The sequence below is a fragment of the Lissotriton vulgaris genome, chromosome 1_2 (assembly GCF_964263255.1).
Source record: "Lissotriton vulgaris chromosome 1_2, aLisVul1.2, whole genome shotgun sequence".
Taxonomy (NCBI): Eukaryota; Metazoa; Chordata; class Amphibia; order Caudata; family Salamandridae; genus Lissotriton; species Lissotriton vulgaris.
The window spans coordinates 358,520,006-358,536,236 of NC_141686.1; the positions used below are offsets into that span (position 1 = coordinate 358,520,006).

The following is a 16,231-nucleotide window of genomic DNA, read 5'->3' on the forward strand; positions in this document are numbered from 1 at the left end:
GTTTGGCAATTTGATCAATAATGGGTATAGCTGTTTGAACATCTGTAGTAGAAATCACGATGTCATCGGCGTAAGCAAGGACTCGGTAATTAGTGTTGGCTAAATGTATGGGTTTAATATTCGATTCAAAAAAAAAACGATTAATCAAGGGATCAATATAAAAAGCAAAAAGTAAAGGAGAACAGGGACATCCTTGACGTGTACCTCTAGAAATTAATAAGGGTGAAGATAATTGTCCATTAATACGAATATATGCTTTAGGGGTAATATATAAAGTTTGCAAGGCTTTAACAATCCCCTGACCTAGTCCCTTCTTAAGCAAAATTTCCCAAAGATAATCCCAAGCAACCCGGTCAAAAGCTTTTTCAGCATCTAAAAATACTAATCCAATATTAGACCGAGTTGCTTGGGACCAATCCAAGAAAGAAATCACCCGTCGAATATGATCAGCGGTATCTCTAGCTGGGATAAACCCATGCTGGTATTTAGAGACTAAAGGGGAAATAATATTGGAAAGTCTACCTGCTAGGATTTTAGAAAAGATTTTACTGTCAGAGTTTATAAGTGAAATGGGGCGAAAAGAAGAAGGCGATAAAGGAGGTTTACCTTTTTTAAGGAACACCGTGATGATGGAATCATGCCACGATTGTGGGGAGTTACCTTGCTGTGCATTTAAACATAGCTCTAATAATTCTGTTTTTAATGCATTCCTGAAGTGTTTGTAAAATTCTAGCGGAATGGCGTCGGGTCCTGCAGCTTTTCCTGAGGCTAGGGACATTAAAGAGAGTTCTATCTCCTCCCAAGTAAATGGCAAATCAAGTTTCTCCTTCTCTTCAATAGAAAGAATAGTATTCAATACTGGATTAACAAATCGATTAATCTGGTCTGAGCACTCAGGACGAGCTTCATCCGTATACAACTGAGAATAAAAATCTCTAAAAACTCCCAGAATGTCTTCAGCTCTGCTGACTGTTATCCCTAAATGATTATCTATTTTATTGATACAAGCATAAGCTGCCTTCTGCCTTGCCCTCTTTGCCAAAATTTTGCCTGAATTTTCACCCACTTCGTATAGTTCTGTCCTATATACAGAGATCTGTTGAGCAAGTTTCGTAGCATGTCGTTGATAAATAGTATTTTTTAGAGTTACTAATTTCTTTGTAGTATTTTCCGTAGGTAACCCTTGCTTACATAGTTGCATAAGTTTAATTTCTAAAACTCTAAGATTTTTAAGTTCAGAAGTTACCTGGTTTCGTGTCTCTTTTTGTTTACTCAAAGAATAACTGAGTGTTTCACCCCGAACCCCACATTTAAAAGTATCCCAAACTATTTCTGATGATGTAGTATCTTTATTGTTAAGAAAAAATTCTGGGATCCAAACGTTCATACGCTCAACATAGCCTGGGTCGCAGAGTAATTTACGGTCAAAGGACCATGCGCGTATAGTATTAACCATATTTAGGGCAAGCTTAATTATTAGAGGATTGTGGTCTGAGATGACTTTTGGGAGAACCTCAAATTCAATTTGTGCTGGATCATCGTATAGTCCCTTATAAACAAAAAAGTAGTCTAATCTAAAAAATCTTTGATGCGGTGCAGAAAAAAAAGTATACCCAAATATGTTTCCTCGCTTCTCATGCCCTACATCAATTAATCTATACTCTTCGATGATCCCTTTAAGTGCTAAAAATACCTTCTTCTTCCTCCCCTTGTACGAAGCCCTACTATTAATGTCAAAATTTTCTTCCAGATGCAGATTAAAGTCTCCACAAAAGATAATATTGGGTGACCATTGTGCCAGCTCTATATTTAAAAAATCCAATGCACCCGAATCGTCCAATATAGCTCCATACAAGGAGCATATAGTAACTAACAAACCTCCAACTTTAAGTTCTGCAATTACCCACCGTCCAGTTGGGTCCTCTTTAACTCTTTTAACTTCGCCTATTTCACGTCTCTTAAGTATTGCAACCCCACGTGTATTGGAGCCTTGGCGAGTGCATCCTACCACTTCCAACCCAAGATCTTTTAGGGTCCCTCTATTGGGCCAGGCAATATGGGTCTCTTGAATGCAAACTACATCCACCCGCATAGTTGATAACATCTGGGCAAATATCCCTCTTTTTCTTTTATCATTTAAACCACATATGTTAATGGAATATATTAATAATTTAGCCATTATAAAGTGTATTTGAGTAAACTAAGCTGAGCATACACAAATAAGCATCCCCTGCCAAAATTCGATATCTGCCAAAACTAAGCCTTGCACAAAAGTCACCTAGACATTCCAACTGTATAACCTTGCACCCCAAAAAAAACAAATCTTCCCACCCTCCCACCCCGTTGTTCCCCCCCACCCCTCCCTTCCCACACCACCCCCCCACCAGAAGCGTAAGGGCTAGTGCCCTCATTGATGGAATGTGAGTATCAGCTGTGAGCCCCCCCCGGATCTGACCCTCCTAGAAAAAAAATAGCCAAAGAAAATGCAGTAAAGAGAGAAAAAACGAAAGAAGCAACTAAGCCCAATACTGCTAAGAGGATCTACCTATTCGGGGTAGCTAGATCATAACCAATTGAACATAGCTTGTTCCTGTAGAATTTTACTACATAGTCTCTAGGTATTGTTGGGCTTTCATCTCTGATACAAAAAATATAGTTCTTCCTTTATGCACAACTTTGAGTTTAGCAGGATTAAGTAAGAAGGTTTGACCCCCCTTAGCTTGCATTGGCGCCATCAACTGTTTTAATCTCCAACGTTGTTGGACAGTTGCAGCACAAAAATCTGGTCTCACAAAAAATTCATGCCCCAAACCTTTTCTGGGTTTCGAAGGTCTTGCCAAGTCATACAGAATCTCACGGAGAAGATAATTCTGCACACAGATGAGGATAGCTCGTGGATATTTGTTCCTGCCTTCCTGATCAGTCTTTTGGTTGAATGGGAACCGGTGAGCTCTTATAATCTCCTTATCCCAGTCCCATCCAGTGAGATCCTGAAAGGCATCCGCAAACAAGTCTATTACAAAACGTCGAATGTCTTTCCCTTCAGATTTTTCTCCAATTCCCAGGACACGCAGGTTATTACGTCAAGCGCGATTCTCTAAGTCAGTTAACTTCCAATCCACGTCTTGCCTGGTGCTATCCAAATCTTTGATTGAATTCTTATGTAGCGTTAGCTCGTCTTCTACTGCTGAAATACGCGTCTCCGTCTCTTGCACTCTTGCATTAGTATCCGTGCTAGACTTGGCCAGACGCCGTTCTACATTTTGAAGTTTTCGAACTGCTCCCTGAGTCCGAAGACCTTCCGCCTTGGTTTCTTCTCTATGAGTTAATATCATGCGATACATCGAGGCCTGTAGCTTGTATATAGATTTTAAGGTAACCTCCTCAGACTCTTCTAGTAGCTCAGGAGTCTCAGAGTTTTCGTCGTCAGCTTCATTGTTATTAGCACCGGCCCCGTCCCATTGAGGTTGGTCCATAACTGTTGTTGTATTCTCCTTGGTTTTTCCCTCAAAGACCTTGCGGACTGTGTTTGAAGCTCCTTCATTGGTTAGAAAGTCAGGGCCTAAGATATCTTCCTCTGTGACTTGATTACATTCCTCCGCCCAATCTTTGAACTGAGAATGTTCTTCGCTGAGGAGTTCCTCCACCATATCGCCTTCCGAAGCAACAGATAGATCAGACATAGAGAAGAATTGACCCCCAGACTCTACCGATTCTGCGTCATGTTGTTGTTGCGAGTCATTTGGTCTAGGTGAGACTCTAACTCCCTCTACCGCAAGACAAAGCTCTGAAACAGCATCATCGTTGTTTCCTTCCCCCCTTACACCATCTTCATTGCCATTTAAGTTAGCTCCAGCTGAACCAGTGTCATTTTTGGAAAGTTGGTTCAAATTGGATTTATCAGGGTTAGAGCGTCCAGTATCCCTTGCTGGGGTCGCTTCAATTGTAGAGCTTTTATTAAGGGTAGTCGTAAGAGTAGATGTAGGTTTTTTCTTGAATAGGTCAGGTATTATGGGCTCTTTTAAAACCCCATTACGAGGTTCCAGATCTATTGCTGTGGTGCTGTTTGCAGCATTTGCAGAGCTTGCAGAACTTGAAGCATTTGTAGGATTGGCTAAATTAGAGGCGTTCTTTTTTGTAGCTCTGCCTTTGGGAGCCATGTTGAATATTTTTATACAAAAGGAATCTTTTTCTCAAAGCTCTCTAGAAAGTACAGCTTTTATCTAGGCTTTGCTAACTGCAAAAACTGCCAAAGGAAAGTACTTTTGCTAGGTGCAGCTGGTTCCGCAGTACACACAATGTAAGAAGTTCAAAAAAAGATGATGCGTTCCTCACTCACCGAAAATTAAGCATACAGCAGAAGGAAGAAAGTTGCTACATTTTATGAGCAGCTACAGCCAAAGTTGCTTGAGCTAGTCACGTCTGTACGGTAACCAAAGCACCTTCAAATCCTCCTTAAAAGTAGTATTGGCAACAAGTAGCCTTGAAATATCCACAATTGTCCGCGGTGCAACAGTGTAGCAACCGGCGTCCCTAGTTGTTGCCTCCAAACACTCCACACCAGCTCCGCAGCGGTTCTGCAGTTCGATCCACCCGGTCCCACAGCTGACTCTGATCTCCGGGCGCCGTGGCTGAGAACGCCGCGGGCGCTCGAAAAACGCTCAGGCTCCCCACCAGCCGGCAGGGAAGGCGGTCAGCGCAATCCGGTAACCGGGACCGGCGTAGCGTGCAGGAGAGTCAGCCGAACCTTCTTCTTTCTCCTCGGCGCCGCGGAAGAAAGCCTCTCAGCTCCACGAATCCAGTCGCCAGCAGAGAAACGCCTCTCTCACGCCAGGACAGGACAGACCTCCAGGGGGAACACGCGCAGCTCCTCACACGGCTGCAGTAGCGGCCGCCATCTTGCTTCGCGAGCTTTTAATATTTTCCAATGTTTAGAATTTGTCTTGCTGCTGTGTACCTCGTATTGTTTGTAGTGATGAACCTTACGGTAATATCAGGTCTCTCCTTTGGTGTCTCTAATTTGAAAGTAGTTTATTCATGTTCTGGGTGCTCGCTTGGCTGCTGGCCGCATACTTTTTTCTTCCTTCTCATACACTTATTGGCTATCACAGTTTCTACGGGTCAGTAGCATTTCACCATAGGGGGTACTTTCTATCAGTTTCTGTGGATGCACGCTATTCACAGTGCCCTGCTTTTTCCTTTTTAGGTAGGCTTGTGACCATGTGTGCTTCTCTAGCTCAGTATGGATAGCCGGATCATTTATAGATTTATTTCTTATCTAATGAGTGAATTTTAGGTTGAGATCAGTTTTTGTCTCTGGATTAATCTTTTAGACATTTCCCTACTTCCGTCCCACAGCAGGGAAAGGTCATCTATATCCCCGATCCAAATCAGCGCATGTTTTGTCATGTTTTCATTTTGTGATGTCCAGACCACCTGTTATGTGCCCGGGCTAGGTCCATGTAGTAAAGTGGCTCATTTCATATATTGTCCTATTTTTTACAGTAACATTTCTTCTGTGACCTTTTGCACATATTTGCATGCACGGCAATGTTGGATTAGTTTCTCTGAGACTTCTTTGTTTACACATCTAGCTTCGCAAAACATTATCACGATGCCTCGAACACTAAGTATAAGGCCTCTTGACGCACTATGTTCAAATGTCGTATCTTCAACCACAGGGTGACAGGGCTATCTACATATCTAGAACATAGACTAATTTATACGTACATCACAAAGATGGTTTCTATTATAAATAATGAGCATCCCAATAGATTAGTAGAAGAGGCGCTACAGCTGACACCCAGAGTCCGTGCAGGCTGAGACTTCACTATGCAGCGGGCTGGCATCTCCGTGAGGGGGAGTTCAGTGCATTCTTCCCTGTCAGGTAATGGGGTGGAATCGTCCCTTAGTGGGGATTCTTGGCTTCCCACCCTCACACACTCTAGATGCACGCAGAGTAGGGAGTGCATAGTAGGCGTACGCCTGATTACTGCCTTGTTTATATGCCTGCATATATACACTGTTTTAGCACCATGGTAGAACTATATCCACTATTTACGTGCTTGTAATCACTGTCAGCTGCTTCGGTCTACTGATTATTGCAGCTTATGTATTCTATACAAGAATAACGTTGGTTCAATAAATATACTGAAAACGTCCCCCTGTGTATTCTCTGTATATTTCTCTGAGAGCAAGTAAGCTTGAGTGACTGAGAGAAAGGTTCTGTACTGTTTCCAAGATCCCTGAGGGGTCAGGGTTGTCACGTTCAGAGGTTGCCAGAAACCATTGGCTTCCTGGTAAGGTTAGGGAGGCTTATGGTGGCACTGTGAGCTAGCTGGTCTCTAGGCCAACTCATCCTGCGGAGGTGCCCGGAGCCAGTCTAGGCACCTCATCCAAAGTTTATGTTGTCCAACAAACGTGCAGGTCTTACGGATTAGTGGGAACTACACGACACACCTGTTCCTTCCACCCGACCACAAATACATTTGCATAGCTGGGAGAGCAGGTGCCCATTGCTGTTCCTGAGATTTGTCTGTAATATCTATCTTTAAATATGAAAATATTGTTATTTAGGCAAAAGTCATGGTCATAAGCATCCATGTATAGTCATATAGAGATATTGGTCTATTGCAAAAAGCGTGTTTGTATGCTCTTAGTCCTTGCGTGTGTTGTGTACATAATTAGTAGGATCACATCCTAGGTAATTGTCAAATATGATTGTCTCCTGTGTATATCTTTTGTAGAAAATTCTCTCTTTCTATACAATATGATGGGAGGCTCTCCACAAGAATCAGCAATAAATGGTTTTAGTTTGTTGCTCTGTTTTCCAGTAAGCTATTGTTGGAGGGCACTATACGCCACCCGTGTTCTTGCATACATTTGTTAGAAGGTAAAAGCATGGTACAGTAGAGGGTAGTGTTTTACACAAATGAAAATGTTGCCATTCCCATTTCACAACAATCCGTATTTAATAATTATTGAAAAGCCTTTTGTTCATAATTGCAAACCATCATTAAAACCACATTCTTATCGGATGACATTGGTACTTATGTTGTCATTACGTAATGTGCTAATGGCCTCCCTTTGTCCATTACTCAAGTTGGATCTGATTCTTCCCTTCTTGCCTTGACTGGTGAACAATTTATTTGAACAAGTCTTTGGCGACCAAGTCACTAAAGACATCCAGATTATCATGAGGCAAGAAGGAGTTATATGTAGCTTGCTTTTTGAAGCAAGTTAGGCTTCCCTGATCTATCTGTGCCTCATTTCCAAGTAACGCTTCCCGCTCTTTCGTTGCACATATATTTCCTTCATCCAGACCAGCCAATGTCATGAAGTATCAGCGTCTCTTGAACACAAGTCATGTTTTCTGTATTGGGCCCCCTATTCTCATGTTCATTGGCTTGGGTCGGATTTTATGTTGATATCTTTGAAACGGAAATATGTCAATTCTACATGAACTGTAATCTAAGTCCCTACTGGGGCAGAAATATAAGCCAAGGTTCTGGATATTTAGTTCATCCATTGTCAGTTAATGTTGTTATGATTTAATAATCATATCTCGCCTTGCTCTATCACCTTTCTCTTCCTATGGGGTGAGTTATCTTTTTGTCTTCCATTTGCTATTTCCTGTCTTTCTCTTCCTCTGTTTGTGCCTCTTGCTTTTGTTTTTCCTTTTTATGATATTCCATTGTTCGTCCTTGTCTCAGTAACCCGTACTCAGCGAAAAAAGTGGCAAGTTGGTTTCTTCCTAGGTAGTTGCTAGCAGAGTCGTCTAAGTCACCTTCTTAGCTTGATTCCTCTGTCAGAAGTTCATGTTGTCTTTGTGTCAATGGAATTGTGACTGCTCTCCTTACTTATTCGTATCATCTGACAAAGTTTAAGACTCTTCCAGTACAGTAGTCTTGCTTTTCCTTTTAAAAGGTCCTCTTTTGTAGCTATTACCTCTTTCTTATCACTTGTTCATCATTCTCGTTGTCCTTAAGTTCAGCTCTTAGTTTCAAGTGCAACAAATGCGAGGTTGGAAAACTCCACCAGACTGCAGACTTAGAACTGTAACAAAAAAAACCAAGTTAGCAGGCCTTTCCATCTATGAACTCATGATCTGGAACAACATCCCTGTATCAGGACCGCCCCGACATTGCTCCCGTTTAGGAAAGAGTTGAGGACTCCCTTCTTTAAAAATAATTTATGCTCATCTTTGGCCCTAGCTTTAGGCTAGGTTTGCAGTATAGAAATAACATATAGATACGTACATAAAGAAGCTGGCCTAGCCTACACTAACGTTTGAATACTTTTGAAAAAACTCTTGTGAAAATGTTCATGGGAGAGTTGAGAATGGTTATCCCACCAGAGCACCCCTGGCATCCAGTTAAGATGTTAATGTTGTCTTATCAAGAGTAACAAGTCCACCTTTTAAGCCGCTACATCACTGCAAGCCTTAATTTAGATAGTTGTCTACCTAGTAGCAGTCACTTCCTCAAACAGTTAGCAAACTACACGCCCCATCAGTAGATGAACAGTTCCTGCAAGTTTACAAAGACAAAGTTAAATATGCACCCAGAGTTAAACATGCACTCATGCTCTGCATTATCAGAATTGAAAATGTATGAAAAATAAGACGTTTTTTTACCAGCACAATTTGGCAAATGATTTTCTACTCGTGCGGAGACTAGTGGTGGGCGGAATTTGTGTAGTTTTACAAATGTTACACAAAACTCAGCAAATAAAATCTCTGTGAGCACACAGAAATCTGCGAACACGCAGAGTTGCTTCTTCTGCCCGTTCACAATGCTTTTTTCCTGTTCGCGAATGCTGATTGCGTGCTTGCGAACACACATTTTGAAAGCGTGAACAAGCAAAAAATACCACGAAGCAGCGGATCGCGGAAGTTTTGGCAATTCCACGTTCTACACGGAACGCGAAATTACCCAAATTCCACAAATTCCGCAAGCGGAACTGAATTTCCCGCCCAGGCCTAGCGGAGGCACCACAGAGAAATACCACAGGCTGAGTCCACGTGTGATAAAGATGCACCCATGGCTTTTCTACCCAACATAGCCGTAGTAGATATTTGTAAAGCAGAAACATGTGGTTCTCTGCATCCTTTCATAAAATATTTCTCTGGTGACATCAATGCAAGGAAGAAGCCCAGAAGTGCTTAATTGTTCTAAGCATATTAGTAACTCAATTAGCAATTCTTTCCTATCAATCAATCAGCTGTTTATAGAGCGTGCTACTCACCCGCAAGGGTCTCAAGGCGCTGGGGGGAGGAGCAGATCCGGGTCAGTCAAAAAGCCAGGTCTTGAGGTCCTTCCTGAACATGTGGAGGGTTGGGGAGCGTCTGATATTGACCGGGAGCTCATTCCAGGATTTGGCTGCGATGTAGGAGAAGGCTCTCCCGCCGGTTCTGTTTCTTCGGATGCGGGGACCTCTGCCAGGGCGAGGTCAGTGGAGCAGAGGTTCCTCTTGGGTACGTGGACATCATACTCAGTCGTTGAGGTATGTGGGTCCGATGTTGTTGAGGGATTTGTAGGCGTGGGTGAGGAGTTTGAAGGTGATCCTCTTCTCGCAGGGGAGCCAGTGGAGGGCTCGTAGGTGTTGGGTCATATGTTGTGGCGTGGAGTCCCTAGAAAGAGCCTGGCTGCGGCGTTCTGGACCTTACCGATTCTTTTAAGTTATTGCGCAACCTGTGATGTGCCACAGCTGCTGCAAATGGAAAATGTTACTCTCTTGCAAATACTGTCAGTTTGTCATGTTGCAGGCTCACATGCATTGCCCACTTGCTGTATGGTTGGAAAGTGTATAGGTTGCTCAGATTAAGCAGTTTATTTTTTTTATTTTACACATATAAGCAGTCGTACTCCGATGGAGAAAACAACACAATGATTTTAATTGGAGTCTGCGCGCTGATGCATTATGCCTTTCTGGTATAGTATTACGAGTTGTTCTCCAGATGAAAACTCAATCTTTAAATTATTTTCTTTTAGTAGTCAGAACCCAACCCATGAGAGGTCACCATATGGGAACCGTAGAACTACAAGCAACGAATGATTGTTTACAGGTAGTAACATTTTCCTTCCTTCCTAGATATTACTGTCCACCTTTCTCATATTATAACCGTGCATTTCTTTCAAGAAATATTTCCCATGTATAATTCTCAGTGTTCATTTCATTCTGCAGCACAGCAGTCGCAGACAGAAAGTATGAATGGGAAAGAGAAACTTAAAGCTTCTGGAGGAAGGAAGAATTTTGCTTATAAAATGAATGAAAGAAACCACCAAGGAATACAGAGGAGGGAGAATTTTAACAATAAAAGACTACTTGCAAGGCAGAAAAGAATAAGCACCAGCCTAAGAGCTTATGCCTGTGCTGAGTGTAAGAAGGCATTTACTGGAAAGACGCGTCTTTTACTGCATGAACAAACACACACAGATCGGTATCCCTACACTGAGCATGAAATGAGGTTTGCTGATAAGGCAACACATGAAAAAACTCACAAAGGAGAGAGGCCCTTTCACTGCAATGTCTGTGAGAAAAGTTTTACTCAGGAGGGAAATCTTCTAAAACATCAAAGAATACACACAGGAGAGAGACCTTATCACTGCACTCTGTGTTCCAAGAGTTTTTCTCGGAAGTGGACCCTTGTACGTCATCAAAGCGTACACACAGGAGAGAGGCCTTATCACTGCACTGTGTGTTCCAAGGGCTTTACTCTTAAGGCAAGCCTTGTACTACATCAAAGAACTCACACAGGAGAAAGGCCTTATCACTGCACAGTGTGTTCCAAGAGCTTTGCTCATCAGACAAACCTTGTGCTGCATCAAAGAACTCACACAGGAGAGCGGCCTTATCAATGCACTGTGTGTTCCAAGAGGTTTTCTCGAAAGGCGACCCTTGTACAACATCAAAGCGTACACACAGGAGAGAGGCCTTATCACTGCACTGTGTGTTCCAAGGGCTTTACTCTTAAGGCAGCCCTTGTACGCCATCAAAGCATACACACAGGAGAGGGGCCTTATCACTGCACTGTGTGTTCCAAGGGCTTTACTCTTAAGGCAAGCCTTGTACTACATCAAAGAACTCACACAGGAGAGAGGCCTTATCACTGCACAGTGTGTTCCAAGTGCTTTGCTCATCAGACAAACCTTGTGCTGCATCAAAGAACTCACACAGGAGAGAGGCCTTATCACTGCACTGTGTGTTCCAAGAGGTTTTCTCGGAAGGCGACCCTTGTACGGCATCAAAGCGTACACACGGACCAGAGGCTTCATCACTGCACTGTGTGTCGCAAGGGCTTTAATCTTAAGGCAAGCCTTGTACGCCATCAAAGAACACACAGGCGACGGCCGTGACGCCGCACGGGATATGGAAACTGCTGTAAACAAAAGGTGGTGCTCAGCAACCTCAAGTAACACATACAATATGGAAGCCTTCTCCAAGCACTGCCAAAAAACCTTCATTTAAAAAAAGAAACCTGATCTTTTACATCATCTAAGAATCTACAGCTGAAGTTAAACCTCCCATGACATCTAACAATCCTTCCGGGCTGAGATCCTCCCTTTCCTCTGAATGTCAGAAGAGCTTTGAGTTAAAGGACGAACTCTAACGTTCGCAACGTCTCCAAACAGAATGTAGGTTCTTCAACGTCACTAACGTCACTTCACCAAGCAACAAACTTCACAGAGGCTGATTCACTGCGAATTAAACCTGTCAGACTCCCATGAAATGTGTGCAGTGTTGAGGACATGTTACCAAGAGTGGATCATAAACTATCCTGATAGACATAACTTCTAGTATTCAACAAAAAATTATTGAAAGACCTGAGCACATGGGAAAAAGAAACTAGTAGAAGAAATAGGAATCAAAAACCACTTGAGGACAAAAAATATAAACTCCTTTCATCACTAAAGCAGGAACATCTACTCCCTGTCAGTATCTTCAGACCGGCTGTGTAAATATTCTGTACAACCCATCCAGGCTGAGAGATCAAAAGAGGATTCATGGCTGTCCAGATTCTAACAACTTACAAAGGAGGCACCAACCATGTAATTCTGCAGTTTCAACTGCCGAGACTGTTACACAATTCATATTGTTTTGAGATGGTTTAATCTGGTGAGAATTATTATTTTTTGATAGTCAATGTTATTATCATTTTGAAAAACAAACAAAAAGACAGCATACATCATACACAGTAAAGCCAATTCCACCTCCAACAGACAGTAAACAACTCCACTGTTAGGGCAGGAGTATTTATGCAAGCCACCCAAGCTGGAAAGCATGGGACAGCCAAAGCTGGCAATTTAAAACAGTAGGTTCAGCCATTTGCTCCAAACCTAATGGAACCTTGCGGGAGAACCATGTGTCTCAAAGAGGGGTTACTCCTGGGCCGCGCACCAATCCACTCTCCGAGTATGAGTTCAAAAAGGGGGGAGCCCTCAAAACTCATGGACCTGGGTCAATATGTAAGTACAGAAAGGGAGTGGTCCGAGTTCAATTAGAAGTAGTTTAGCAATTATTTTGTATTAGTGTATATACAAGAAACACCACATTTTATAGTTCACCTTAAATACGGTTGACGTAATAAGAGTAGGGTATGCAGTATTAAGAAATCAATTGTATTTATTCCACATACAAGTTTGCTTGTTGGTTTTTCTAACTGCATATATTTACTTCAAGGTCAACTGTATTCCATCAATGTAATTATAAAATCATTGCATTGTAGGTGCTCTCAGTGCAAAGAGAAAGGGAAGTGAAGGGTTTGTGAGGGACAGGGTAAAGGTGGTGTGACAATGTTGCATCACATTTAAATCATAACGCCTTTACAATTAAAGTAATAACAAAGTTCCCAAAATACATCACACAATCTTTCTTTTTTTCTATGGTGTGTAGAATTTAGGCGTAGTCTACGTTTCGACCTACATTCAAGAGCCCATCCACCACATAGACCACTAATACCAGTTAATGCTATGTTTTCCAGGCTCTCTCTCCTGTCCTGATGAAGACCCCAACATGAGGGATAATTAACCCTTTCATGCTTACGGGGTCGAAACGTAGACTACGCCTAAATTCTACACACCATAGAAAAAAAGAAAGATTGAATCTTACCTATGTGTGATGTATTTTGGGAACATTGTTATTACTTTAATTGTAAAGGTGTTATGATTTAAATGTGACGCTGTTTTTTGTTTAAGCTGCTGAAGCGGCTACCTGCCTGGACCTGGTGCGATTGGATTCCTTCCTCTTCCCACACCTCGCGGCACCCGCTGCGCGGGTCCCGCTTCGCTTAGTGGGAGGTCCTTCTGCACGGCTGACTGAAAGAATTGCTGGAGGCAATCCGAGGGAGTGCTGCATGAGCAAGCAGGGCTGCGAGTGACCAGCGGGCCCTGGACTACGAATCCCAGGAGTACCCGCCAGACCTCATCATCGGCACCTGGGCCACTCTCCCTGTCTGCTCCGCCCCTGAAATCTTCAAAAACTCTTCGCCCCTGGACATCACTTGGGACGCTGTTTTTTGTTTAAGCTGCTGAAGCGGCTACCTGCCTGGACCTGGTGCGATTGGATTCCTTCCTCTTCCCACACCTTGCGGCACCCGCTGCGCGGGTCCCGCTTCGCTTAGTGGGAGGTCCTTCTGCACGGCTGACTGAAAGAATTGCTGGAGGCAATCCGAGGGAGTGCTGCAAGAGCAAGCAGGGCTGCGAGTGACCAGCGGGCCCTGGACTACGAATCCCAGGAGCACCCGCCAGCCCTCATCATCGGCACCTGGGCCACTCTCCCTTCCTGCTCCGCCCCTGAAATCTTCAAAAACTCTTCGCCCCTGGACATCACTTGGGACGCTGTTTTTTGTTTAAGCTGCTGAAGCGGCTACCTGCCTGGACCTGGTGCGATTGGATTCCTTCCTCTTCCCACACCTCGCGGCACCCGCTGCGCGGGTCCCGCTTCGCTTAGTGGGAGGTCCTTCTGCACGGCTGACTGAAAGAATTGCTGGAGGCAATCTGAGGGAGTGCTGCAAGAGCAAGCAGGGCTGCGAGTGACCAGCGGGCCCTGGACTACGAATCCCCGGAGCACCCGCCAGCCCTCATCATCGGCACCTGGGCCACTCTCCCTGCCTGCTCCGCCCCTGAAATCTTCAAAAACTCTTCGCCCCTGGACATCACTTGGGACGCTGTTTTTTGTTTAAGCTGCTAAGCTGCTGAAGCGGCTACCTTCCTGGACCTGGTGCGATTGGATTCCTTCCTCTTCCCACACCTCGCGGCACCTGCTGCGCGGGTCCCGCTTCACTTAGTGGGAGGTCCTTCTGCACGGCTGACTGAAAGAATTGCTGGAGGCAATCCGAGGGAGTGCTGCAAGAGCAAGCAGGGCTGCGAGTGACCAGCGGGCCCTGGACTACGAATCCCAGGAGCACCCGCCAGCCCTCATCATCGGCACCTGGGCCACTCTCCCTGCCTGCTCCGCCCCCTAACTTCACTCAATCCCTATATCTGCAAGACCGCACTCTCGCTGCGCGAGAGCGCACCCGGGAGAAGCCCGGGACAAGGGCGGGGCCGTCTGTGGCCGTCTGTGGCCGTCTGTGGCCGTCCGTGGTCAGCCACGGTTGGGTTGGCCCACCCCCCTTGGTCCTTGGTCACGGTTCTCTTCTTCCTTCGTCCCATATGTTACTAGGTATAGTGGGTTGGTGATCTATTTACTCTTTTTAGTCTTTCAGTGTTGTTATTTTTACCTTGCTATACCTGTTGTATTTACTAATTGTTGTACAGCCTGATCCACTTAAAACATGCCCCTACGCTCGGGAAAAGACCGCTCTGTTACCCTGCAGACATCCAAAGGGCCTTTCTCTGGTCCTTTGGATGCTTTTATTACCAAGGCTACGGGAATTCTGGAGAAAGAGATAGCCTTTGTAGAGAAAAGGCTATCAATAGACCTCATTAGTGGGAAACGTTGGTCTTTGGGGCCTATTGCTTCTGTAACCAGTCCATTACCCCCACCTTTACCTTCCACAAGTTCTAATGTTTATCCTGTTTTAGTGGATGTTCACCGCGAAGCTGAAGGTCCCTCTTTGCTGCATTGTAGTATCGACTCTGATAATGTCGACACATTAGGGAGTGGGGTGGAAGGTAGTGTGCTGTCAAATAGCCCTTCCCTATTATTTCGTCCTCTGAAGAGGAATCCCCGTATAGTAATCTCCCTGGCAAAAGGAAGCGAAATAAGAGACGACAGAGAGGGGGTGTGTCAAAAATACCAAAAACGGCTTGTCAATCCCTGCCAACTAACAACCATGATATAATTAATAGCTCCCAACACCCCCGCCTTCCAGTGATCATGTTACTTTTCCCATTGCTCCATCAGGGGTCTTGAATCCTTGCCCAATAAGTATGTTTAGTAGTAGTGATAATGACTTACTTGTAAAAATTGAAGTTTTATTTAAGACACTCCTGTTGCCGGTGTTAGAAAGAACTAGGTTGATGAACTTGAAATTAGACGGTCTTGAAAATATTGTAACCACCAACTCCTGTTTACTTAAAAAATTGGTGAATGACCAAGCAGCACCACGGGCCCCTGTCGTTACTGGTAATACTAAGCCCCAGGGAAAAAAACTTAGCTCCACTCAGGCTCCTTCATCTGTCAGGCAGTCCCATAGTAATCCTATTGGGGAGAATCTTAATGGCAGTAATGTATTATCAAATATTGCTCCCAAACCATCTTCGACCACTGTGGTTCATTTGCCAGTACATAAGAAGGCTAGCTCTAAATCCAATGGTCTGCCACAGCCAAGTTCCTCTAAACTAGCATCCAACACACTGGCCCAGACCTCCAAGAAGGGAGTGCCTAATTCTTCCTCCCAGCCCACAGGGATTCTGGTGTTGCTGCCGGGCGTGTAAATGTATGAAAAGGGGACCACCACCAGCGGACCTACCAATAGATGCTACGCCTTATACTATTGTTCTTACAGGTGTTGCACCCCTAAGGGAGGGTCATTCGGAATCTCATGGCGACCTTATGAACAAGGTCGCCTTCTGGTTAAATAAAAATCGTCCTCTCCCACCTTCCTCTTCAACCAAGATCCTGACTGTTCGCAGAGTTGATTGGGTGGGTTATTGCACGAAGGATCTAGAAGGCAACTGTATTCTTATAAATTTTCGGGACCCCTGGGTGGTAGAATATATTCGCAGGGAGGTTGGGGGATGTGCAATCCTTGGGCTTGAACTACTTTTACCCCAAAAGACCTGGT

The 16,231-nt window shown here is 44.1% G+C and overlaps 1 protein-coding gene across 1 annotated transcript in view; it reads left to right on the top strand.

Annotated features, from left to right (window-relative positions):
• Positions 1–12,348, top strand: part of LOC147736836 (uncharacterized) — a 61,637-nt gene extending 49,289 nt beyond the window's left edge. Inside the window, exon 3 of the mRNA XM_086953825.1 lies at positions 10,186–12,348. Coding sequence (XP_086809951.1) covers positions 10,186–11,357 — 1,172 coding nt within the window. The 3' untranslated portion in view covers positions 11,358–12,348. The remainder of the gene's footprint in view (positions 1–10,185) is intronic.
• The last annotated feature ends 3,883 nt before the right edge of the window (positions 12,349–16,231 follow it).